This window comes from Puma concolor, chromosome E3 (genome assembly GCF_028749965.1).
Source record: "Puma concolor isolate L17-30 chromosome E3, mPumCon1.1.hap2, whole genome shotgun sequence".
NCBI classification, from domain to species: Eukaryota; Metazoa; Chordata; class Mammalia; order Carnivora; family Felidae; genus Puma; species Puma concolor.
The window spans coordinates 18,389,955-18,414,061 of NC_141682.1; the positions used below are offsets into that span (position 1 = coordinate 18,389,955).

Below are 24,107 nucleotides of genomic sequence, written 5' to 3' on the forward strand. Positions count from 1 at the left end.
AGGGAGTGTTCAGGCAGAGGAGGGATTTAGCTGGACTGAGGAGTTGGAAGGGGTGGGGGGTGGGGGGGAACAAGGGTGAAAGCAGAGACCAGGGGTGAGGCTGCGGTAACAGTCCAGGTGAGAAGTGCTGGTGGCCGGGACTCAGGTGGTAGCAATAGGAGGGGGGAAGTAGGTAGATGCTGGATCCATCTTTTCAAGTTTTAAAACTTTTTATTGAAAATAACAAATATAAAAGTGTACAACTCATTAAGTGTACAGCTCAATGAATTTTCACAAAGTGATCATATCCTTGTCATGAGCACTCAGATCAAGAAACACAGACCTGCACTGGCTACCTTTTAAGGACAGAGCCGATAGGATTTACTGTGGGGGTGAATGTGGAGAGCAAGAGAGAATGACGCATCAAAGAGAGGACCCCACATTCTGACCTGAGCAACTGGAAGAACGGAAGCAGCTTTGCCTGAGAGGGGGAAGACTGGGGGAGGAGGGTAGAAGGGGAATCGAGAGTTGAGTATTAGACATTTTGAGTTGAGAATCTTATTGATATCCAAGGGAAAATGTCAAGCAGGAAGTTGAATACACAGGTCTGGAGTTCAGGGGAATGTTCTGGGCTGGAAATAATCTACTTACAGGGTGATTCTGTCCTGACTTGGATACACAAGATTGTTGCAGGCCACAAAGTCTGTGGCCACTTGAAGAGTTGTTACAAAGAGTGAGTGAACTGGGGCGCCAGGGTGCCTCAGTTGGTTAAGTGTGTGACTCCTGGTTTCAGCTCAGGTCATGATCTCATGGTTTGTGAGTTCAAGCCCCACGTCAGGCTCTGCACTGACAGGGTGGAGCCTGCTTGGGTTCTCACTCCCTCTCTCTCTCTCAAAACAAACAAACAAACAAACAAACAAACAAACAAACAATTTTTAAAAAATGAATGAACCAGCAGGCAGGCTCAGGAATTTGATCTGACCTCCGATTTTCTCTGACAGCCCCCCTCTGCCTGCTGACCCTACTGCTGCTACCCCTCAGTCTTGGGGCTCCCATCTCGCCAGCTGAGCCCATTAGTCAAGCCTACAGCCTGGCCCTCTACATGCAGAAGAATACATCAACACTGCTGCAGACTTACGTGAGTGACACTGGGCATAAGCAGGGGATGAGGGGAGAGGGAAAGTGCCCTCCTTGCCCAACTCTAAGTAGGAGAAGCAGAGCAAGGCCAGGAGAAGGCTCCCCCATGAGTCTGAGGGCACAGGGGCTCTGTCAACTAGAGACTCACTCAAACACTGTCACTGATAGCTGGTGACCTTGGGCTGTCATTCCTTCTCTCTCTCTCTCTCTCTCTCTCTCTTTGTGGGTCTCAGCTTCCTCATCTGCAAAATGGAATTTGTGATCCTGCTTTTGCTGACCTTTCAGGACTGTTACAAGAGTCAAAGACAGCACATACAGAGAAAGACTTTACAGGGTCATAATTATTTCTACAATCACCTCGCGCTATGTGCTTACTTGAGCCATGTGCTCGGGCTGGGCACTCTGCCCATTATCTTGCTGACTCTTCAAACAGTTCTGAGAGATAGAATCATAATCCACTTTACAGATAAGGAAACTGAGTTTTAGAGAGGGTGAATAATTTGCCTAAGATCACACAGCTAATCACTGGCAGTGCCAATCCTCCCGCAACACCCCTACACTGTCTAGAAGTTCAAACTAGCAGCGGCCCGCTAGCTGAATCTGACCTACAGATGTTTTCTGTTTGGGCCATGAAATCCTTGTTCAAATTTTGAACATGACTGCCTGTCTAAAACAGGCACAGGGACCCTCCTGGCCCCTCCTCACCCCATCTTGGTTCTGCCTTCTTCCTCCAGTTACACAATCCATCTGGTTCCTGGAGGCCCTAGGATTTGTGACTCCTCCCCTGTGCTATATTCCAGGCCCATGTCAAGTTTACTAAATCTAGTTTCTTATGCCATAGCTGCCATCATTCCCTGGGTGGCTTTGGGCACCGTGAGCCTCAGTTTCTTCACCTAAAATAGTGATGGAGGACTAGGTGGGCTACCAATTTGGGGATTTATCAGTGCGCACTAAGATTTTGTGGGTCTAGGTTTATGGAGGCAAGAACTTTAAATTTTTTTTTTTTCAACGTTTATTTATTTTTTGGGACAGAGAGAGACAGAGCATGAACGGGGGAGGGGCCGAGAGAGAGGGAGACACAGAATCGGAAACAGGCTCCAGGCTCTGAGCCATCAGCCCAGAGCCTGACGCGGGGCTCGAACTCACGGACCGCGAGATCGTGACCTGGCTGAAGTCGGACGCTTAACCGACTGCGCCACCCAGGCGCCCCTGGAGGCAAGAACTTTAATGGAGAAGGCACTCAACTAAATTTAATAATGTTAACAATTATTTATTAATGATTATAATAAAATTAATAAGCATAAACAACTAAATGCTATAAATAAAGATACATATAGACTATAACTACGTGGTCAATAATATATTTAGACTGAAAATAGTATAATAAATAACACAATCATAGTGTCATGATGTCATGATATTAATGTAATATAGTGGCCTATCATGCCCTTATTGTATGCCAAGTGCTGTGCTAAGTGCTTTATATATACTACTTCTTATCATTTTTACGCATGGGAATTACTGAAGCTGTGATTCAAAGTTGTACAATTTATACATGAACCTGGAACCTAACAGAGCCCAGGCTCTGTGCTAGGACATCCCACTAACTCCTCCCCCTGGGAAAATGTCAGTCTTATGGAAGGCAGATGTGAAGTCAGCACCACTTCCGTCCCCGCATTCCTATCTGTCTCTGTTTCTCATGCAGCTCCAGTACCAGGGCAGCCCCTTTAGCGACCCTGGTTTCTCAGCCCCTGAGCTTCAGCTCAGCAGCCTGCCTCCTGCCGCTGTCTCCTTCAAGACCTGGCATGCCCTGGATGATGGGGAGCGGCTGGGCCATGCCCAGGGGGCCTTCCTGGCCTTGACCCAGCACCTCCAGCTCGTAGGGGATGACCAGAGAGACCTGAACCCTGGCAGTCCTATCCTGCTGGCTCAGCTCGGCGCCGCAAGACTCAGGGCCCAAGGCCTGTTGGGCAACATGGCTGCAATCATGACTGCTCTGGGCCTGCCCATTCCCCCGGAAGAGGACACTCTCGGTGTTGTTGCGTTTGGGGCTTCAGCCTTTGAGAGGAAATGTCGAGGCTATGTAGTGACCCGGGAATATGGCCACTGGACAGACCGAGCTGTGAGGGACTTGGCTTTGCTCAAGGCCAAATACCCTGGATAGATGAGGCAGGACTTCCTGCCAGAAGCTGCAACACTTCTTTCCCAATGGACTCTTTCCTGCCTTGCTTCTTCGCTAAAGGAGACACATCTTGTCTAGCAGACAGGGCTTGTTTATTTGGGAATATTTCCTAGGAACCAGGCCTCAAGTCCCTGTTGCCTGGGTCTTTCCTGCCTAGGTCCTATACCTCCCTTCCAGATCTGGGTGGGACTCTATGGGTATCACTTTGTGGATTCTTTCAATCCAGTGGTCCTGGTTGCCCCCATCTTGGGTGGAAAGAATGCCAGGGCTCTCCCTGAGACCTTCCTTTTCCTGTAATTTTGAGGAGGTCCAGGGGCTGCCTTTTTGTTTCTACCTCATTTTCTGTATGAAGCTATGGGCTTTCTGAGCAGATAGGTCTCCCCTTCTTGCTGGAGTTCATTGCCTCCCCTAGTCTACTTTCCTGACTATAGCCACTGTTCCAACTTTCCATCTTGAGGGACTTCACTTCCCAATCAATGGAAGTCCAAATGAAAAAGTACTCATATAGATGTTTCCAGCTCAGGACACATCTACTTCCTGTTCTAGAGTGATGGACAATATCCCTGGCCTGGGGGCATTTGTTAATCTCCTATTTATACTGTAGCTTTTGGGTATGTCTGGGGGACCAGATTGTGCCCCAAGGATCCTCTTCTCCCCAAAGGTGTCTCCCCATTTTCGGCAACTGTATATACTGGTAACTTTAGTGTTCTTTTTTATTTTTAAACATTTTATTTACAAAAAATTAATTTATTCTCAGGAATAAAACTGTTTTAAGGTGTTGATTTTTTTTCTCTCCATAGATTTGGCTTGGTGGGGGGATGTATGGGGATAGGGCAGAGGAGGTGAAGGAGGCAAAGGACATCAAACGGAGAAGCAAGCAGGGGGAGTGATGCACTGTGGGAAGGTGGCTGAAATTTGTCTGGAGTAGCCCTCCCACCAGGGCTGGCAGCCAGGTCCCTGGCCAGGAAAGGACAGAGACAGGCAGTGAAAGAAACAGAGTTGATGAGGTGTCCCCTCCTTGAGATGAGGTGGAGAGGTACACCTGCTCACATGGGGCCAAAGGGAGACAAGAGATGGAGAAAAGGGAAAACAAAGAGACCCCCCCAGAGACAGGTGAAGGGGGAGACCAAGAGAGACGGAGGCAGGCCCAAAAAATGGAAAAGAGGGGGGAAAGCAAGAAAATGATGAACATGGGACGTCACAGACACAAGGAGATCCGATAGAGAAAGAGACATGGAGCGCTTACAAAGCACAGAGAGATGGCAGAGACAAGAGAGACGCAGACAGTCCGCCCTCATTAGGCACCGACAGAGACGGACTAGGAGGGGGTGACAGCAAGCTGCAGCCCCGCGCTCAGGCCGGGCCACTGGGCACCAGCTGGCCCAGGTCGCCCTCGGTTCGGCTCACCCACTCGCGGTAGAGGCCACACACGCGGAGCCCCAGAACCTTGGCAGGGAAGACGCCTGCGCCGGTGGCGGCGGCGGCGGCGGCGGCGGCGGCAGCGGCGGCGGCGGGCTCGGGCCGGGGCCCGCGAGTCTCGGTGCCCAGCGCGGCCAGCACGGCCTCCACCGCGGCGCCCAGGGCCCGGGCCTGGCGCGCCGCGTCCTCCAGGCGCCGCAGCAAGCGCGGCGCGCGCGGGTTCAGCTCCGCCTGGTGGCGCCGCACCACTTCGAGCAGCGGTGGCAGCGCGGTCAGCGCCGCCGCGTCCAGCCGCAGCCGCTCGGGCGCGGGCAGGCCCGCGTGGCCCGGTGCCGGGGCGCTCAGGCCGGCTACTGGCAGCCGCGGGGGCGAGAAGCCGGGCAGCCCGAAGGGGTCTCCCTGGTGCTGCACCTGCGGAGACACGGCAGTCAGGGGGGCCCCGCCCTTCCCCGAGAGGCGCCGCGACAGAATTCCTCCACTCTCCACTCCTCCCGCTCTCTGGGGCCTTAGTTTCCCCACCTCGCAAATGACACATTCCTCCCAACACAACTGTTGTGTTTGATACGACAACACGATCCCCCCCCCCCCCCAAAAGTGGGCTTTACACCAGTGCCTTTGTTTCCTCATCTCTAAAATGGAGATAACAGTATCCACTTCACAGGGTATTTCCGAGCATGGAAAAATGCTTCCAGCAGATCCTGGCCCACTGGAAGGGCACAATAAATGTTAGTTCTTTTATTAATGCCATCTTTCAGACCGGGGCGCAAATCCTGTCTCTGCCACTTGCTAGCAATGCAGTTTCATGCAATACCATTTCCCTTCTCTGAGTCTTACTCTTCTCATCTGTAAAATGCGGGATCAGCTCCCTGTCCTGTCTTTCTACTAAGGATTTCCTGAGAATCACACAGAGACTGCTGAAAACCGTCTGTTTCTCTCTCTCCCCCCATCCTCCACTATCTCTGCACCTGCAGGGGGCTCACTGAATAACTGTCATACAAATGAACAAATGAAAGATAAAAGAGATTTGTAATTTGTAAACATGCTACAACTGTACCATTTATCCTTTGCTGACACTTGTCTCTGGTTCAGGCACTGTTTGCTGCTTTAAACACACTATTTCCTAATCTTTCCAATAATGGATGTGATGATTATGATGATGCTGATTTTATAAATGAGGATATTGAGGCTGCTGAGGTAAATTGACTTGCCCCAGGTCATCTATCTAGGAAAGGACAGAGCTGGATTTTGAACCAATGTTCACAGAATTACAAAGCTAGTTCTCTCTCTGATTCCACTTTCATAATTGTTACATCATTCTTTTTTCATGTTACCATTACTGTCCAAGGTCACAGCAAGTTAGCAGACCTACAGTCTTTCTGATTCAAAGCTATACCCTCCTTCCACTACACCAGAGTAATTGGTGGAAATACCCTCCTTCCTTGGGTAGTGCCCATCTTTGCCTAACCAAAGATGGTGGCAGATCCCCCTCCTCTGTAAAAGTCCCTTCTTGGACTGGAATTTTTGCCCCATGTTGAAACCCCTTCTTGATCTCTCTGTATAGCACAGGTAGATGAGTTTACAACTCATCTTGTTAAACTGCCTCCTTTAATAGCTGGGGAGACCAAGGCCCATGGTGGTAAGGTGACAAGATCACAGAGAGCCTAGAACCTAGGTTTCCTGACTCACTCACTCAATTCTCTTTACTCTCTCTGCCTCTGTCTTAATGCAATGTGGTAGGGGAGCCTCCAAGCTGGGGCAGACACAGGGGCATTTGGGGCACAGAGAGGGGCCAGTTCCCCAATTTGCCAGCATGGCAAATTGTGTCCCATTTTTCTGCAGCTGGGAAATGAGGGTGGAAAAATGGGTGGTCAGGAACCTCTGTGATCTGTACTTCCCCACTCCTCAGGCCTCTGGCACCCCCATCCCCATTCCCACTCACATATTCCTGGAGCAGCTGCTCAGCATATTTGGTGAGGAGGCGGGCAAGGCTGTGTGTCTGACGGATCTTGGCCTCCAAGTGGGGAAGGAGTGAGATTGTGGAGTCAGCCTGTGGGTCTTCTGGTGGGAAAAAGGGGTAGGGATGAGGGCAGCCCAAACCCCTACGCCTTGACCACTTCTTGCAGGCTGGCTCTTCCTTCCTGAATCTAGAAGCTCTGCTCTGAATTCTCCAACTTTTAAGCCGGGCAGGGTATGTCCCATTCCCACCGATGGTAAATGAGGCACCAGACATTCGCCAAACAGTTGTCCTACCTGCAATGTATTCTCTGATGCCAAATCATTGTTGAAATCCTATTAAAGCCAAATTCAAATATTGCCTCCTCAGTGCAGCCTCTGGATTCACCCCTCTCTTAAATTAACTTTTTCCTTTTATTTTAGGCCATTTACTCATACTTCCAAGGTAGTTTTTTTAATGGCTCCTTTATTTGTGTGAATCTGCCTCAGTCTGGGAGCCCTTTGAGGATAGGTTTCACATATCTCGGTACCTCAGTGATGGTGAAGTTTAACATCATTGAAGCACAGAATTTCAAGTCGGAATGCTCCTTTAAGCCCATTCTACAGACTGGGAGACTGAAGTCCCATTTCCTCCCCAAAGGACCTTCTGTGCAAAAAGCTAGAAAGCCGCATCATCCACGACTAGCCTTTCCTAGCGTAAGCTAGAGGGTGGAGCCCCGGAAGCATGACTACATTTCCCGAGCTGCACAGCGCGCCTACCAAGGCATGCTGGGGAATGTAGTCCTGGCCCGGCAACTCCCGCCCCGCCCCCCCACCCCAAGTCTTAATTTCCCACCGCCTGTCCCTATCCTTAACAACCTCGACTTTCATCTCCTGTTGTCACTCACTGGTTCCTGTGGTCCAAAGAAACTTCCTTCCCTAACTCTATCTTTCCCTCTGGCCCTCAACTCTGATTCTTTCCCAATACTCAGAGGATCCAGGCGTCCAAACCCAGCTCCCAGTCCTCTCTCCCAGGGTGTACTCGAACCCGTGATCTAGAAACCCTGAGCCCAAGTCCCTGTGAAGGCACAGCCCAGGCCTCCGCTAAACTCTGGCTCTTGTCCCTTCCCACAGCTCACCCACAGCTCACCCGCTCGTTACCTGACACCGGGGCCCTGCTCTCCCCAGTTCAGGCCGCTCCCATCCCGGACCCGGGGTGGCTGGGACACTGACCCCAGCTTCCAGCCCTTCAGACCCCTGCTCCCCACGGACACTCGACATCCGGCCCTTCAGCCCCTTACCCAGACTTCCCTCCCTCCGGCTCATGCTGGCCCCTGGCTGATCCCGGTTGCCTCCACGCCCCCCTTCCGAAGGGGGGAGAAGGGGAAGGGGTAGGGGCGTGGCCCGGGCTCAGCCAATCAGGGCTCAGACCCCAAACAATCCCCCCCCCCCTCCCGCCCCAGGCAGGATTCCTTGGCTCTGAGCTCAGCTCCCTACTTGCGCAGCCCAGTCAGGAAAGGGGCCTGAGAAGGGTTAGCAGGTTGTCTGCGTGGTGGGTTTAAGACCTTGAGGCTGGGTGTGCCGGGGCCCGGAGGCAGCCCTGGTCCCGCGGGGAGGAGGAGGCTCAGGCTCTGACCTGGTGCAAGACTTAGGGCCGGAGCTTCTTTTCCGAGAAAGCTGATGGGGGATGGGGGATAGGGGTGCGGGGTGGGGAGGGATAGGAAAGGGTGGAGCTGGCAGGACAGGAATGTGCTGGTCCTACCTCCTGTTTGGGGGAAGAGGGGGAAACCGCGATGAGGGCCCTCAGGCTTGGGCCACACCTGCCCAGACAAATACCTTCTGGTCTTAGATATTTTCTCTGTCTCTCTCATTATCTCTCTCTCTCTCTCTCTCTCTCTCTCTCTCTCTCTCTCTCTCCCTCCCCCTCTCTCTCATTATCACACCTACTAGGAGTGTGACAGATACACCGGCTCACTTCACCTTACCAGGCCCAGTAAGAGAATCCCTCCCACTTACACACATCTACTGCATGTAGACCTTCATTCTCACCCAGGAACAAGGTACGGGGGGTCATACCGACATGTCCACCCCACTCACCTGATGCAGATAAACGATGAAAGGTCTGTACACACTTACAACCATAAATTGTTCCCAAGTACCTACTTGCCCTGGGCTCCGGGACCCAGGAATGATCCATATTTGGTCTCTGGCCCCCTGAGGAGCTCGGTCTGATGTGGGAGACCAGAGCAGGTGATGGGGTTTGTGAGTGAAGGGACTGGGAAGGAGGCCTATGTGTCTGTGAGGGTATTGCCAGAAGCAGATAATTGCCAGAATAAAAGAAGGCATTAACGGGCAGAAGCCATAGCAGGTACAATCGAAGCCAACTGTTGGTAGGGGTCACAATCACACACTTACTAACAGCGAATATTTATTGGGCATTTCCTATGTGCAGGCATTGTTCCAGGAGCTACATTACATATTAACTTACTCTCATGTTATAGCTGAGGGAATAGAGAGATAAGTGAGTTGTCTAAGGTCACTGGACAAGCAGAGCTGGGATTTTCCGCAAGGCAGTTTGGCTCCAGAAATTTGGTTATAATCACTCTCTTATACCTTTAAACCCTCTGGCCAGAGTCCCACCCTTGCAACACACACACATAGCAACCCATGTCATATCTGCTGGCAAACACAGCTTCAAATAAAATCAACCTAAACACACTCATTTGAAGTAAACTTTTAATTGAAGTATAATATGCATAGGGAAAAGTACATTCATCCTAAAGTGTACAGTTCAGTGAATATTCAGAGTAAATATGTTGGGGGGAGGGGACCAACATCAGATTAAGAAACTGAACATGACCAGTCCAAGAGCTCCCTTTTAGCCCCTCTCAGCCCTAAGGGTGACCACTATCCTGACTTCTCACACCACAAATCAGTTTTGTCTGTTTTGAACTTCATATAAAAGGAATCATACAGTGTGTGTTGTTGTATTTGATTTCTTTCATGAGACTTGTCCCTATTGTTGGATGTGTAGCAAGACATCACTCTGTGCTGTGTCCACTGTGTGAACAGGCTACAATTCATTTTCCACTTTCCTCTTGATGGGCTGTTTCCAGTTTGAGGACATTATCGACAGTACTATGAACATTCCAGTACACACCTCTTCGTGCTCATACCTGTGTATTTCTGTTGAGTGTTGATGACCTAGGAGTAGAATTGCTGGAACGTGTAAGTTCAGCTTCTCTAGAAAACTGCCAGTTTTTCAAAGCGTCTCTACCAGTTTCCACTCCCCCAGAAATGAGAGCTCTGCTTGCTTTACTTCTTTGTCTACACTTGATATGGTCTGTTGTTCTCATTTTAGCCATTCTGGTAGGTGGAGACCTACTCATATTTGCAGCGTCTGGCCGGTAATGGGCAGTCAGTGAAGAGACAGCTGAATGAATGGCTGGAGAAAAACAGTCTGGGAGCGAGAGCCAAGGGAGGCTGGACACATACTCTGCGCACAGCATTCGGGGCCGCCCCCGCGCAGCTCGCCGGGACCGTGACCCCCTCGCGCCCTCTGGCGCCCACGTGGTCTGAACGCACCGCCTCAGCCCAGCTGCGCGCGTCTTGGCGCCGAGCTGTCCCCAACCCTCCCTCTTGGTGGCGGGTAGGGGGCGCTGCGCGTCCGGGCGCCCCGAGGGGGCGGGCCCGGTCGGGGCGGGGCCGGCCGGCTTCCAGGCCTGGGCTCTGGCCGCCCGCGCCGCCCGGCCGCTCCGGGGACGGGCCGGGGCGGGGCGCGGCGCGGCGGCAGGAAGCGGGGCGGGGACTCGCGGAGGCGTTGGGGAGCGAGGGAGGGCGCGGCCAACTCCCGGAGGGACGGCAGGCGGAGAGAGCGGCGCCCGGGTCTGGCGCCGAGCCTGAGCCCGCCGGACGGGAGGCGGCCCAGCCGCGGGCTCGGCCTCGGCCCCAGCCCCGCCAGCATGGCCGGCCGGACCGTGCGGGCCGAGACCCGGAGCCGGGCCAAGGATGACATCAAGAAGGTGATGGCGACCATCGAGAAGGTCCGGAGATGGTGAGCGCTGCCCCGGGGCCAGGGACGGGACCTGGCGGGGCTACTCCTCTCCCAAATGCGTCTACCCTCCCTTCGCCTGCCGTGGCCCCCAGGTGTTAGGTGTACCCCCCAGCTGCGCCCTGGAGCTATAGGGCTCTGTCCCCCTTCTGGCTACACCCTAGGGTCTACAAAGCGTGTTCCCAAGCCTTACCCTCATTTATGCCCCGCCCCCTAAAGCTTTGCCACTCCTCCCTCAAGTATGCCCAGGATCTTCATTGGTGTGGTCCCCGGCTGGGTCATTAGTCTTGCTCTCTTGTATACCCCAGGGGTCTGCAGAGCTATGGCCCCAAGCCACACTCTCTTTCTAGAGGCACCCCCACGTAAGGCCTGGGGTCTGCAGGACTTTCTCCTTCTAACTATGCCCCATTAGCAAAACTGCACCACCCCTACTTCTGCAGGTCTCCCCAGATGTGTTCAGCTCCTGGGGGGGCTCTCTCCTCAGAACTTTGACCCAGTCCCCCCACCCTCCCACAGGGAGAAGCGCTGGGTGACTGTGGGCGACACTTCCCTTCGTATCTTCAAGTGGGTGCCAGTGGTGGACCCCCAGGAGGAGGTGAGCAAGCTCTCCCACACCAGGCCCTTCATCTGTGCAACCTCAGGCGAGCCCCTCCCCACCCTGGCCTCCACCTCCAGTCCCGCTCTGAGACCTCAAATGCAGCAGCCAAGACAGATGTTAACAATTATTAGCAACTCCACCCCCTTCTCCTTTTTTCCTGCTTCCGACCCCTGAGTTCAAGACCTAACTCACTGTGCCACACTCTGTCACCTCATGCAGGGTCTTTTGCTTCTCTGTGCCTCAGTTTACTAATTTGTACAGTGGGGGCTTTGCAAGCACTAACTGGAAAGCTGCCACTGACCCTCACCCCTTTAACCCCCAGGAGCGGCGGAGGGCAGGTGGTGGGGCAGAGAGATCTCGAGGCCGGGAGCGACGGGGCAGGGGCGCCAGTCCCCGAGGGGGTGGCCCTCTCATCCTGCTGGATCTCAATGGTATGTAGGGATCCTGGAATTTCAGGGGGAGGTGTGGGCTGTAGATGAGGGAGAGAACTGGGGCCCTCAGGCCCAACCCTCTCGGCTTTTGCTCCCACAGATGAGAACAGTAACCAGAGTTTCCATTCGGAAGGCTCCCTGCAAAAGGGCACTGAGCCCAGCCCTGGGGGCACCCCTCAGCCCAGCCGCCCTGTGTCACCTGCTGGACCACCAGAAGGGGTCCCAGAGGATGCTCAGCCCCCACGTCTGGGCCAAGAAAGAGGTAGGACCAGGTGCCTCCCTAGAGCCCTCTCCTCTGACTCTTGTCCTCTGCAAAGTTGAAGCCACCAGCTTACATCTACCAACACCTACTCCTCTCCTGTGTTACCCGCTCCTGGAAGTCTTCCCTGATTCTCACAGAAAGTCACCATCCTACCTCCAGCGACTGTCTGTCTCATTCCTCTGGCTTCTTTGGGTCTTTAGATAACTAATCATCGTCTGAGATTTTCATGTAAATTTTTTTTTTACTATTTCTCCCCCCAACCCCCACCTCATGTCAGCTTCCTGAACCTTGGGTCCACGTTGATCTTGTTCATTACTGAATTCTCAGAACAATGTGGGACACATAGAAGGTGCTCAATAAATATTTGTTGAGGACTAAATAATAGCGATATTCCTGAAGGTGGTTAATAAGTGATAATAACAGCCCATACCTATCGAGCTCTGACTGTGTGCCAGATGCCCTTCTGAATGTGTTGTAGGTCACGTAATCCTCATAACCCTATGGGGGCTATCACCCCCTCATGTAGATGAGAAGCTGAAACTCAGAGAAGTACCCCAAGCTCACACAGCCAGTGAGCCCATATCTTGGGCATAATTCCTCCTCACCTCCTCTCTCTTCTGTACAATCCCCTGTCTGGTCTGAACCATGTCCCAAATGTGTCTGCCTTCCTAGAAGAGCTGTCTCTTACCCCCACCTGGCTCCAGCCTCCTTATGGGTCTCCTCTCCCCCAGTCACCTCTGCACAGCTGCCAGAGCAACTTTTTCTAAAGTACAAGTTTGCCAGGCTCATTTTTCTGCCTCAAAGCCTTCAATGGCTCCCTATACCTTTGACTCCTCCACTTGGCATTCTGGGCCCTTCTTGAACTACCCCTGCTGGTCTCATTATTCCTTTCCAAGAATACCATGACTTAGGCTTATGGGCTATGTTTAGGTTGTGCCATGCACTTGTGCACCTTTACTAACATAAAAATAATAACAGGCATTTATTGAGCACCTACTATGTGCCAGATGCTTTACTAAGGGCTTTACCTGTATTATCTCACTTAATCCTCACAACTGTCCATGTGGTGATTACTTACACTTTACAGATGGGGAAACTGAGGCCCAGAGGAATTAAGTCACTTGCCCAAGGTCAGGATTTGAACCCAGGAGTCCAACCTCAGAATCTGTATTCACTAAATATATGTCCTGTTTGCCTAAAATGTGCTCCACTCCCCGTTTGTCTACCTGATGAAATCTTACTCACCTGTCAAGATCCCACTTAAATGTCCTTCCTGTGTTCTCTTCTGGCTTGCAGCCAGGTCCCCAGCTCCCTCCCCGGTGTCCCTCAGCCCTGGTCTGTGCTGTGGCATGGAGCACCTGCTCAGGGAATATCTGTTAACTTGATGTTCCAGATCCTGGGGGCATAACTGCAGGCAGCACGGATGAACCCCCAATGCTGACCAAGGAGGAGCCTGTTCCAGAATTGCTGGAGGCTGAGGTGAGAGAAGCCAAAGGGCTGGACTCCTGGGTCTCTAAGGCAATGGGGGCTCTGGGGCAGCCAAAGGCTTGGGGGCTGCACTGCTGAGGTCCAGGCAGGAAATGTAGACCTCAGACACAGCTCAAGTCTCAGAGGCTGGGTTCTTAGGGCTGAAAAGGAAAGGGTGTTTTAAGACAGAGTCCTGTGGGCTGGATCGGGGCTGATTTAAGACCATTAAAAGCCTGAAAAGATCGTGGTGCTCCTCCAAGTATTTTATTTTATCTTAATCTTAAACTATAAAATTAGCTTAAGAGATCCCCGACAGACTTCTGACTTTTTCCACAAGGACTACCTTGATGCATTTTCCAGAAATATCAAGTATCAGCTTCTTTCCCCCCAAACGATGTTGTTGTTTCCGGTGCCCACTTAATCTACTTCCTGGGTCCCTGGCCCTGGGCTAGACTCCTAGGTCCGGGAGGGGAGTGGAGTGGAGGCGCTGGAGAAGGCAGAGGCTAGGAGGCTGTACTCCTGGGTTTGGGTGGAGCTCACGCCTGTCCGCCCTTCCTCTCCAGGCCCCTGAAGCTTACCCCGTCTTTGAGCCAGTGCCACCTGTCCCCGAGGCAGCCCAGGGTGACACAGAGGACTCGGAGGGCGCCCCCCCACTCAAGCGCATCTGCCCAAATGCCCCTGACCCCTGAGAAGCCGGCCTGCCTGTCCTGTCGCCCCAGGGGCCCCTTTGGCTTTTTACAAATAAAGACCCTTTTGTAATTTTGTGTCATGTCATTTCCCCGTCAGGGCTGGGGAGGGTCTTTGGAGACAGTTTTGTCTCATGCTCTGTTTCTCAGATGGAGTCACTGAGGCTCAAAGAGGATCCTCCTATAGTCATACCATGAGTCAGACATGGAATGGGAGCTTGAGCCAGGACCCTTCCTCCCCAAAACTCCCTCCACCCTGCCCTGTCCTCCTTACCTTGGACCCTTCCTGACCTTCAGCCCTCCTCTGGGAATCCCAGGACCCCACTTCTTGTTCAGCTCTCCCTTGGGCCCAGCAATTACCAAAGCCCTGGCCCATGATTCCCATTCATACATAGGAACACAGAAGCCCAGAGGGACTTTGGGGTCTGAAATGACCCAACACATTCCTTGCCCTCAAGAATCTACAACTTGTATCTCCGGCCTCTGCTTAGCCATTTCTCCACCGGAACCCCTGCCTACACTTCTCATTGAGTCTTGCTTGTCCTCAGCCCAATCGCTACCTCCTCCAGGGAGTCTTCCCTGACCCCTGGCTCGGTTTCCCTTCTTTAGGGCTTCCATCACCCACTGTGCCTCCTCCCTTCTGTCTCAGCAGACATTTATCAGGCTGTTTAGGATGGCTGTTTTGTTTGTTTTGTCCACTAGGTTGTGGGTTCCTGAGTGCAGAACTTGGTCCCCAGTCTTATCTAGCACCACGTTGGGCATAGAGCAGTTATAGCAACTGTTTGATGAGTGACCAAATAAATGAATGTGCCGTGGTATCTGGGAAGGCTTCTCTGACAGGGCGGTGGCATGTGAGACATGAACCTCAGTGTGGTAGATCTGAAGTCAGAGGTCCTGGTTCAAACCCCGGCTCTGTTACTCACTAGGTGTGTGGCTGTATGCAAGCCATTTCCCCTCTCTGAGCCTTAGCTTGTCTATCTGAGCAATGGGGACAACAATGAGGCCTCATCTGCCCTAGTGATTTGTGGGAACCTTCAAATGATATACGGCACCTTCAGTCTGTGCCTGCAAAAGAGGTAGAGTCAGGTGTATTAGCCCTACTTTTATTTTTAACAAAGGAAGAGACTGAGGTTCAGAGGGACCACACTGGAACTTTTAAAGAACTATTTAAAAACAGAGGGATGCTTCCTGATAGCAGCTGAACTTGTGACAGTTGAGCCAAGGCTGGCCAGGGGAGCCAGGTGTTTCGTGATGTGGAATATTTGCTGCTTCTTGCTGCTGCGACAAATTACCACAGATTTACTTCGTGATTTAAAGAAACACACATTTATTACCTTACCGTTCTGGAGGCCAGAGGTCCAAAATTAGTCCCACTGGGCTAAGGCCAAGGTACCAGCAGGGCTGGTTCCTTCCAGAGGCTGCAGGGGAGTATCTGTTTCCCAGCCTTTTCCAGCTCCTCCATGCCACCCGTCCTATGATTTGGGGTTCCTCCCTCCGTCCTCAGCATGGCACCTCCTGGTCTCCCTGTCTCTTCCATCTTCACATCTCGGGTCCTGCCTCCCTCTCCTAAGGCCCCTGTGACTACGTTGGGCCCACCTGGATGATGCAGGTGACTCTTCCCATCTCAAGACCCTTAAACTTAAATCACACCTGCGAAATCTCGTCGGCCACATAAAGTAACATCCACAGGTTCTGGGGGTTAGGTTGTGGGCATCTGCGGAGGGCCATTATTCAGCCTGCTACCTGTGGTAATAATCTCAGCATTTTCTTGGGCATAGAGGTCATCTCATGATTCCCTTTGACCACCCCATGAGGTGATGGGAGTGCTCTGTAAACTGTGAAGTGCCTTGTTTGGGTTAGTCGTACAGTGTTAAAGCCCAGAAAATAGGTTCTGGGCTTGAATATCAGCATCTCCATTCGTTTGCTTGTGGCCTTGAGCCAAGTGACTTAACCTGTCTGGGCCTCGGTTTTTTCATCTGTAAACTGGCGATAATACTAATGTCAGCCTGGTGAGAGTGTTGTGAGGATTAGATGAGGAAATAATGGAGAGAGTGTCCTTGGCTTGACACATAATAAGTGCTCAATAAATGACAGCTGTTTTTCCTATTACTCCATTTTGCAGATGAGGATACAAGGGTGTAGGGATAGAGGCCAGAGACTTGCCCGTCCGCGAGACTGGGGAGGAGGAGTCCATATCTGAGCAGCCTTGAAAGGCTAAAGTTTGAGTCTCCCCCATTCTTGTTCCTCACTTGGCCCCAGACCCCAGGCATCTGTCCCCTATTCCAGGCCTGCACCCACCCTCTCTGTGGTCCACTCTGTGACCTGGTTTAAAGTCCACTTCTTCCACAGCCACACCCCCACTCATCACCTTATAATGTTCTCCCTGCCTCCCTGCCTCCCTGCTTCCCACCCCCTCGGGATGTCTACACTCTCTTTTTGGAAATTCTTCCACCCCTGACTCTTGGGTTCTGGCCTCTAGTGCTCCCCCGTTCTCTTCTGCTCTGTCACTCTCTCCTGATTCCTTAAATATCTCTTGCCTTGGCCTAGCTCTTCTCTTCATGCACACTCCCTGCTGGGTCCACCTACCCTTTGAATCAAGGGCTCCCAAATCTCTGCATCCAGGTTCCGCACCTACCTCTAGACTCAGCCAGATGCCTGCATGACATCTCCACTGGGATGTCCAGACCCTCAGCATCCTTCTCCTCCCACCCTGTTCCTACCATCACCTGTACCCAGAAATGGCCCCTCAATCCCAGACTGGAGCACCCAGAAGTCAGAGTCCCATCAACTATCATGTTTCATTGAGTCTCTGTCCTGAATAACTCTCCCATCTACCCCTTTCTTTAGGGCCCTTCTGTTTGCTAGGTTCCTCCTGGTGGGTTTCCTGCTTCACTCTTGCCCACCGCAATCCATTCTCCACCCAGCAGCTGGGCAGTCTCAGAAACTCACATCTGCCCATGATACTGCCTTTGGCGAGAACCCTGCAGTTCCCCTTCCTGGCAGGATGGGGCTACCTCCTGCCGCTTCACCCCACCCCTGCACTGCTTCCCTGAGAACTGCTTATAATCACTCTGCTGTTTCTGAGTCTAGGGTTTTGCTCATGCTGTTTATGCTGCTAGCAGATCTCTTCTTATCCTCTCTTCATCTGGGAGATGCATTCTTTTTTTTTCTAACCTTGGCTTCCTGGTGACTTCTTTTGTCATGCCCCCTGCCTCCTCCTCTGCCATTTCATGGGACATCAGGTGTTGCCTTGTGATGATCTGTGTTGACTTGGGTCTTTGGCACCAGACTGAGCTCAAGGAGGGAGAAGAATTCCTTTATTCCTAGAAACATGTATTTATTCCACCCTTACTGTTTGATGGGCACCATTCTAGGCCCTGGGGATAAAGCATAAACAAAATGGAAAAAAGTCTTTGCCTTCACAGAGCTTACCTTCAATAAATTGTATCATCTGTAGGAAGTTATAAGCACTCTCTAAAAAAAATAAAGCAAGGGAAATAGGAAAAGGGTGGATTGCAATTTTAAATAGGGAGATCAGAGGAGGCCCTACTGAGGAGACATTTGAAGAAAAGCTTGAAGTAGTGAGGGAGAGAGCCATGCAGATATCCCGGGGGAAAGCATTCCTGGCAGAAGGAATAGCCAGTGCAAAGGCCCTGAGTTGGAGTGTCCCTGGAAATGAGATCAGTGTGACTGGGGCACAGGGAAGTAGGGAAAGAGCAGTGGGAAGTGAGGTCAGCTCTTGTAGGGCCTCACAGGTCACAATCATAAAATGGCAATCAAAATCAATCCTGCTTGGAGGCCATTGTCAGGACTTTGGCTTTTATTCTGGGCGAGATGAAGAGCTATTGAAGGGGTCTGAGCAGAGAAGTGACATGATCAGACTTAGGGTTTTTTTCTCCTAATATTTTATTATAAAAAGTTTCTGGGTGCCTGGCTGGCTCAGTCGGAAGAGCAAGCAACTCTTGATCTCTGGGTCATGAATTCAAGTCCGCATGGGGAGTAAAGATTACTTAAGCAAAACAAAAAAACCTTTAAAAGTTTCAAACATGCAGCAAGTTGGAAGAATTGTATATATATGTATATATACCCGCCACCTAGATTCTGTACCATCTTACTGTATTTGTTTATCACGTATCCATATCCATTCATCCATCTATCAATCTATCTTATTTTCTTGATACATTTCAAAATAAGTTGGAGACACTGGTATATTTCCCTCTAAGTCCTTAAGCATGCAGGTCATTGACTAGAGTCCAGTATTTCTTTACAGGTTTGTCTTTCTTTGCCCTTGAAACAAAATATCTATATAGTGAAATGCACAGGTATTAATTGTATGATTCAGGGAGTTTCAATAAATGCACACATCTGCATAATGCAAACTCTTATCAAATACATCATTATCCTCCTGGAAAATTTCCTGTGCCCCTCTCCCACCCTTCCCAAGCCCCCAGAGGCAATCACTGTTCTGGTTTTGTTTTGATTAAGTTAACCTGTTCTAAAACTTCATATGCATGGAATTATACAGTATGTACTTCTTCACATCTGCTTTCTTTCACTCAGCATAATGTTTTTGAGAGTCATCTGTATTGCTGCTTAGATCAATAGTGTGTTCCTTTCTATTGCTAGGTTATAGTCCGTAGACTTGGCTTTGACTAAGCATGCTCTACTGGGTGGAGAACAGTCCTCTCCCTGTTTCTAGCTCCCTGCACAAGTCTGTCAAGCCTTGTGGGCTCAGAGCACTGGATGAGTGCATCCTAGGGAGACAGACAGCTTGTTCCCTAGGACCTTTCTAGGATGTAGTCTATGACATCAGTCCCCCAGAAATCTGGGGAAACATAACTATATCAGGGACAGGATGTAGGGTGACCAAGCAAGCATCCTGGTTTGTCCAGGACTTTCCCAGTTTTACCACTTCAAGTCCTGTTCCTGGGAAACCCTGGGAAAACTGGGATGGTTGATGGCCCTGGCAAGATCCCAACACTGCCCCTAGGGCCCCAGGCCCTTTCTGACCCCTTCCTCCTAAGGATTGATTTTCCGTAAACTAAACTGATCTATTCCTTCCCTGGTCTAAAACTTCCCAGGGCTCCCCATGGCTTTACCTGGCAACCCAAGAGATGTACTCAACCTATGTCACTGGTTCTCAATCTTTGCTGCACAATGGAATCGCTCGGGAAATTCTGATGCCTGGCTTCTACCTCGGACATTTTAATTGGTATAGGATGTGACTTGGGCATTAGGAGTTTTAAAAGCTCCACAGGTGACACTGATATGCTTCCAAGTTTGGGAACCACTGGCCTATGGATATATGATTTGCTTCCCTTATGTGGTATTGAATATGTTGCCAACATTTAAAATCAAATGATTTCATATAAAAATCTAGACTCCCGGCTACCTTTGACAAAGCAGAAGATCTGAGACACTGAGTGCCTCCAAGTATGGTAATCACCAGGGGGTGTGTAGCACCAGCTGCACCTGGAGACAAAACGTGTGCTCTCTGGTTACAACTCTTCACAACTCCATAGTTTCTTTCTCTGCTCATTTATGTTCATTTGCACAGCTTACAGGCTAACCTCCCAGCTTTGTAGCGAGGCATTTGAGGCCTTCCAGGTGCTGGCTTCTTCTCACGTCCTCAGCCTCTTCCGTAACTGTTCCAGTACATTCATCTCACTTCCCGCCCTCCAGCCACATGGGCCTCAGGGTACCTTTCATACCCACCTTTGCCTGCACAGTCCTCCCACCAAACTCCTTATCAAAACAGACAAGGCCTTGCTCCCTTTGGCCACTTCAGCCTCTGTCTGCTCTCTTTCCCAAGTTCATCTACCACACCAAACTTCTAACACACTGAGGCTTGCCAGGCTAGTTCCTATCCTAGCACTTGCTGCCTCTCCCTGGGAAACTCTTCCCTTCCTCTCTTCTTTCTTTCTTTCTTCCTGGTCAATGCCTACTTATGTTTCAGGCCTTGCCTTAGATCTCATCTCCTTCTTCAGGAAGCTTCCCTGACCGTCAAACTAGGTCAGGTCATTGGTTAGTCACTGCACTTCCTCTTTTGCCTGACATCTCGCTTCCCTTGCTAGAATAAGGCCATGTTGTTCACCTCTGTCCCCCTGGGGTCTAGGCAAATTATGAAGTGCCTGGGAAAGAGTAGGTGTTCATTAATGACAAAAGGAAGCACACGTCCCTTTCTCCACTGGCAAAACTTCTACTCTTCTGGTTGCATTTCTACTGTAATATTCAACTCGGTTCTCCTGGAGATCCCAAATCTCACTGAGCTCGGGTCTATCTCACAATCCAGTGGGTCCCCAAACCCATTTTCCGGTTGTTTCCCCAAGGTCATAATGCGTAATTGGAATAGGTATACTCAGCAATGGACAGAATCCCCACATCAGTTGACTGGGTCTCTGCATGCCTGTGAAGGCAGGGCTGTGCATGGTTGGCGACCCAGGGCCCCATACAGAGCAGGCACAAGGGTAGAGTATAATAACTAACTTTCTATTCCATTTATCTGTTGATTTTCAGCTGGCAATGGCCTTTCTCCCAATCCCTTCCTTTGTTTCTCCTGTCAGCTCTGAGAGGCAGCTGTGTAGCAATGGTCAGGATGCAGTCTAGGAATGGAGGTTTTTCAGATTCAACTGATTTGTCTTAACTGTGTAATCTTGGGCAAGTCACTTCCCCACCTAGACTTCAGTTGCCTCATCTGAAACATGGAGCCAATAATCGTTTCCTCGTCCTTGGGGTCTAACATCTTTAAACATGTCAGGAACAGTGTGAACCAAGTGCAGAGTGAGCACCTGAGAAGCTGTATGTAAACCAAATTTTTGTGAACAGTTATTTCCAACCTTTAATTTTTAGAATCACCGGTAGGATTGCAGGCTCTCTAGGATTTAGGAAATGCAGTGCCAAAGAAAAGTAAAAGCCCGTGGTAATCTGGAACAACCCGAGTTGAGGTTTTAACGTATGTATTTTTAAGATACAGTGAGGGAAGTGGAGAGAGGCGGTTGGGGTAAATGAGAACCGCTCCAAAAGGGATGCCTGGGCTCTGGTTCAGCTGCTGTGTGACTTAAGTGGCCTCGTCTGTAGAATGGGATCCCCAGGCCCTCTCCCCACAGAGCCTTTTGTGACGCTCCGAGGAAACAAAGGAGGGACGCGTGCCTCCGAAACGGCCCGAGCGCGGGCGAGCGCGCCGCGGGACCGCAGGGGTTAAGGGCACCGAGCGCCGCGCTGCCGTCCTAGAGCGGGCGCGGGCGGACTTCCGGCGTGGGGCGCTCGCGGTTCGGGGGCTGGCACGCCGGCGCTTCGGGAAGGGAGCCGGGCGGGTGTACGGCGCGCGGGGTCGCGGTTTGTTCCTGGGCAGCGGGCGCCTGGGTGGAGGACTGCCACTCTGAGGCTCGGCCCGCGCTGCGGCGGCGTCCTGGGGTCACCTAGGCCGGGCCCCTGGCCGACGTGACCCCTCCCCCAAATTCCGGACTAGCAGTGTTCCACGGTGGGCCGCGTTTGAGCCCCTCTGGCCTTGGGTTCCCCTGCTGTAGTGCGGGTGTGGGGATCCCGGGACTGGCCGAGGACAATCGGTTTCTTTAAATTACTTGCACCCTGGAATGCACTGTATCCCCATTGTTCAGTCCAGGAAACTGAGACTCAGGAAGGCCAAGTTACTTTGGAATAGCAAAGGCATGCTTTCCCACTCGCTTGTCTAGTCGGGGCAGAGGCCTACTTCCAGGCCATATCCCTTGATTCTTGCGCTGCCGGTGCTGCAGGTGGAGGGGGAGGACATCTGTGTGTGTCAGGAGCAGTACCCAGATATCTCCTCTCATCCTTATTACAACCTGCAGAGGCAGGTGCTGTTATCCACATTTAAAAGTAAGAAAAGAGAGGCTCAGAGCGATTTTCTTCAGGTGTGATGCAGGTCAGTGCTGAGTAGCGAGACGTATAAACTCAGGTTTGTCTCACTTGCCGGGCAGATCTGTTTTCGAGAATATTAGCTAATATTGAGCGCTTACGACTGAATCCTTTCACAAAGGAGCAAAAGCTGAGAGATGATGGGGGCAATGTCACAGACCTGGCTAAGTTAAATAATAGGGGTCTTGGGTCAAGTGTCTTTGTGTCCTTTCATTTTCCTCAAAGTGAAAGAATCAGATTTAGCACCTCTCTCTAGTAACAGTTTTATTAAGATAAGATTCAGGGGCAACTGGGTGGCACAGTGGGTTAAGCGGCTCTTGATCTCAGCTCAGGTCTTGATCTCATGGTCCTGACTCCAAGCCCCACATTGGGCTCTGTGCTGGGTGTGAGGCCTACTTAAAAAAGAAGAATAAGGTTCAGATATTGTGCAATTTACCCATTTAAAATGCACAGTTCAGTGGTTCTTAGTATATTCATAGAGTTGTACAACTATCACTATAGTGAACTCTAGAACATTTTTATCACCCTCCTGCTGCCCCCTAGCTCTAAACTACCACTAATCTACTTTCTGTCTCTGTCGGTTTGCCTATTATGGGCATTTCCTATAAGGCCATACATGGCCTTTTGTGACTGAGATAATCTTTTTATTTTTTAACTTTTTAAAAAATGTTTATTTTGAGAGAGAGCAAGCGTGTGTAGGCTTGAGTGGGGGAGGGGCAGAGAGAGAGGGAAAGAGAGAATCCCAAGCAGGCTCCACACTGTCAGTGCAGAGCCTGACGTGGGGCTCGAACCTACTAACTGTGAAGTCATGACCTGAGCCTAAGTCAGAAGCTTAACTGATTGAGCCACCCAGGCTCCCCAAGATAATCTCCTTTTTATTTTCAACGTTTATTTATTTTGGGGACAGACAGAGACAGAGCATGAACGGGGAAGGGGCAGAGAGAGAGGGAGACACAGAATCGGAAACAGGCTCCAGGCTCCGAGCCATCAGCCCAGAGCCCGACGCGGGGCTCGAACTCACGGACCGCGAGATCGTGACCTGGATGAAGCCGGACGCCTAACCGACTGCGCCACCCAGGCGCCCCAGATAATCTCCTTTTTAAAACAAAAGTCCAGGCTTTGACCTCAGAGCTTTGGCCTGAAGCCATAGCCAGCTAGAATTGAACAGCATTGTTTTGATTTTGTTGTATTTATTTTTACCACTCTAGAGCAAATGATAGGTATTTCCTGTTTGTGGTAGTGACATAAAGTTCTTTTTTGAATACATTTGTTTCCATAAAAAAACTGAGTTGATACTTCTAAAGGACAAGATTAAGTAAATAGTAGTAGAGATGACACATAAGTATGTCTCAAAGTTGGGAAGATAGGACATGAATGAAGTTTGGAAACCACTAGACTGTCTGATTTGAGGTTCTCCAGAATGTGGCTTGAAAACCACCCTCCTATTCCATTTCACTCTCTTCACAACTACTGTGAGGAAGCACATCATCTTACTGATGAAGAAACAGGTGCAAAAAAGTTAAGTATGGTAACCTGTCCAAGGTCACACAGCTCGTGACAGAACCTAGACTTAACCTATGTCTGTCCAATTCCAAAGACCACCTACTTACCAAGTCTGGACATAAAATTGAAGGTGAGGAATGGGCTAGCAGGCTTGAGGGAGGATTCTAGCCACTATAGCAAAACATGTGGGGACCAGGCTGGTTACATTGCTTTTGGTACCCCTTTAAACAAATATGCAGATATTTTTATAAACAATTTGTGACTTTATTTTTTATTTTTTTTTTTTTTTAAATTTTTTTTTCAACGTTTTATTTATTTTTGGGACAGAGAGAGACGGAGCATGAATGGGGGAGGGGCAGAGAGAGAGGGAGACACAGAATCGGAAACAGGCTCCAGGCTCTGAGCCATCAGCCCAGAGCCCGACGCGGGGCTCGAACTCACGGACTGCGAGATCGTGACCTGGCTGAAGTCGGACGCTTAACCGACTGCGCCACCCAGGCGCCCCAACAATTTGTGACTTTAAATAGAGATCTCATTTCAGTCATCATGGGGCTTTCTTCCTGTCTT

General features: G+C 50.8%; 3 protein-coding genes across 8 annotated transcripts in view; 2 read left to right on the top strand and 1 right to left on the bottom strand.

Moving 5' to 3' along the window:
- Positions 1-967: 967 nt before the first annotated feature.
- On the top strand, positions 968-4,078 carry LOC112856221 (cardiotrophin-2; the record flags this gene model as incomplete). The annotated part of the gene is made up of 2 exons (XM_025919784.2): positions 968-1,117; positions 2,822-4,078. Coding segments are annotated over 2 exons (609 nt in total), but the record flags the coding sequence as incomplete, so codon positions are not given.
- On the bottom strand, positions 3,988-8,051 carry LOC147573005 (cardiotrophin-1-like). Of its 3 annotated transcripts, none has more exons than XM_086692355.1 (3): positions 7,951-8,051; positions 6,657-6,775; positions 3,988-5,128 (listed from the first exon to the last, which is right to left on the bottom strand). In XM_086692355.1, exons 1-3 carry the CDS (start codon positions 7,973-7,975, stop codon positions 4,652-4,654), a joined length of 621 nt encoding a protein of 206 aa, XP_086548481.1. In that variant the 5' UTR covers positions 7,976-8,051; the 3' UTR covers positions 3,988-4,651. The 3 variants fall into 3 exon arrangements, 2 of the variants coding, with proteins under 2 accessions (XP_086548481.1, XP_086548483.1); XM_086692357.1 differs by having other exon boundaries at positions 6,657-6,772; positions 7,951-8,005; XR_015245532.1 differs by lacking the exons at positions 3,988-5,128; positions 7,951-8,051 and adding exons at positions 5,137-5,939; positions 7,811-7,948.
- Positions 8,052-10,351: 2,300 nt separating this feature from the next.
- The window catches only part of BCL7C (BAF chromatin remodeling complex subunit BCL7C), a 48,947-nt gene continuing 35,191 nt past the window's right edge, over positions 10,352-24,107 (top strand). Inside the window, exons 1-6 of one of the 4 annotated variants that reach the window (XM_025920376.2) lie at positions 10,369-10,703; positions 11,217-11,295; positions 11,621-11,729; positions 11,830-11,991; positions 13,385-13,470; positions 14,022-14,217. In XM_025920376.2, coding sequence (XP_025776161.1) covers positions 10,612-10,703; positions 11,217-11,295; positions 11,621-11,729; positions 11,830-11,991; positions 13,385-13,470; positions 14,022-14,147 — 654 coding nt within the window. In that variant the 5' untranslated portion in view covers positions 10,369-10,611 and the 3' untranslated portion in view covers positions 14,148-14,217. Of the gene's footprint in view, positions 10,704-11,216; positions 11,296-11,620; positions 11,730-11,829; positions 11,992-13,384; positions 13,471-14,021; positions 14,218-24,107 lie in introns of those variants that run through there. The other 3 variants (XM_086692359.1, XM_086692358.1, XM_025920367.2) reach the window with 3 other exon arrangements.

Excerpts from the sequence above, each read along its gene's own strand:
- LOC147573005 (XM_086692355.1), bottom strand. The coding sequence starts at position 7,975 with ATGAGCCGGAGGGAGGGAAGTCTGG. Across the intron at positions 6,776-7,950 it reads CCGGAGGGAGGGAAGTCTGG|AAGACCCACAGGCTGACTCC; the intron begins GTAAGGGGCTGA and ends TTTTCCCACCAG. Across the intron at positions 5,129-6,656 it reads AGCAGCTGCTCCAGGAATAT|GTGCAGCACCAGGGAGACCC; the intron begins GTGAGTGGGAAT and ends GTGTCTCCGCAG.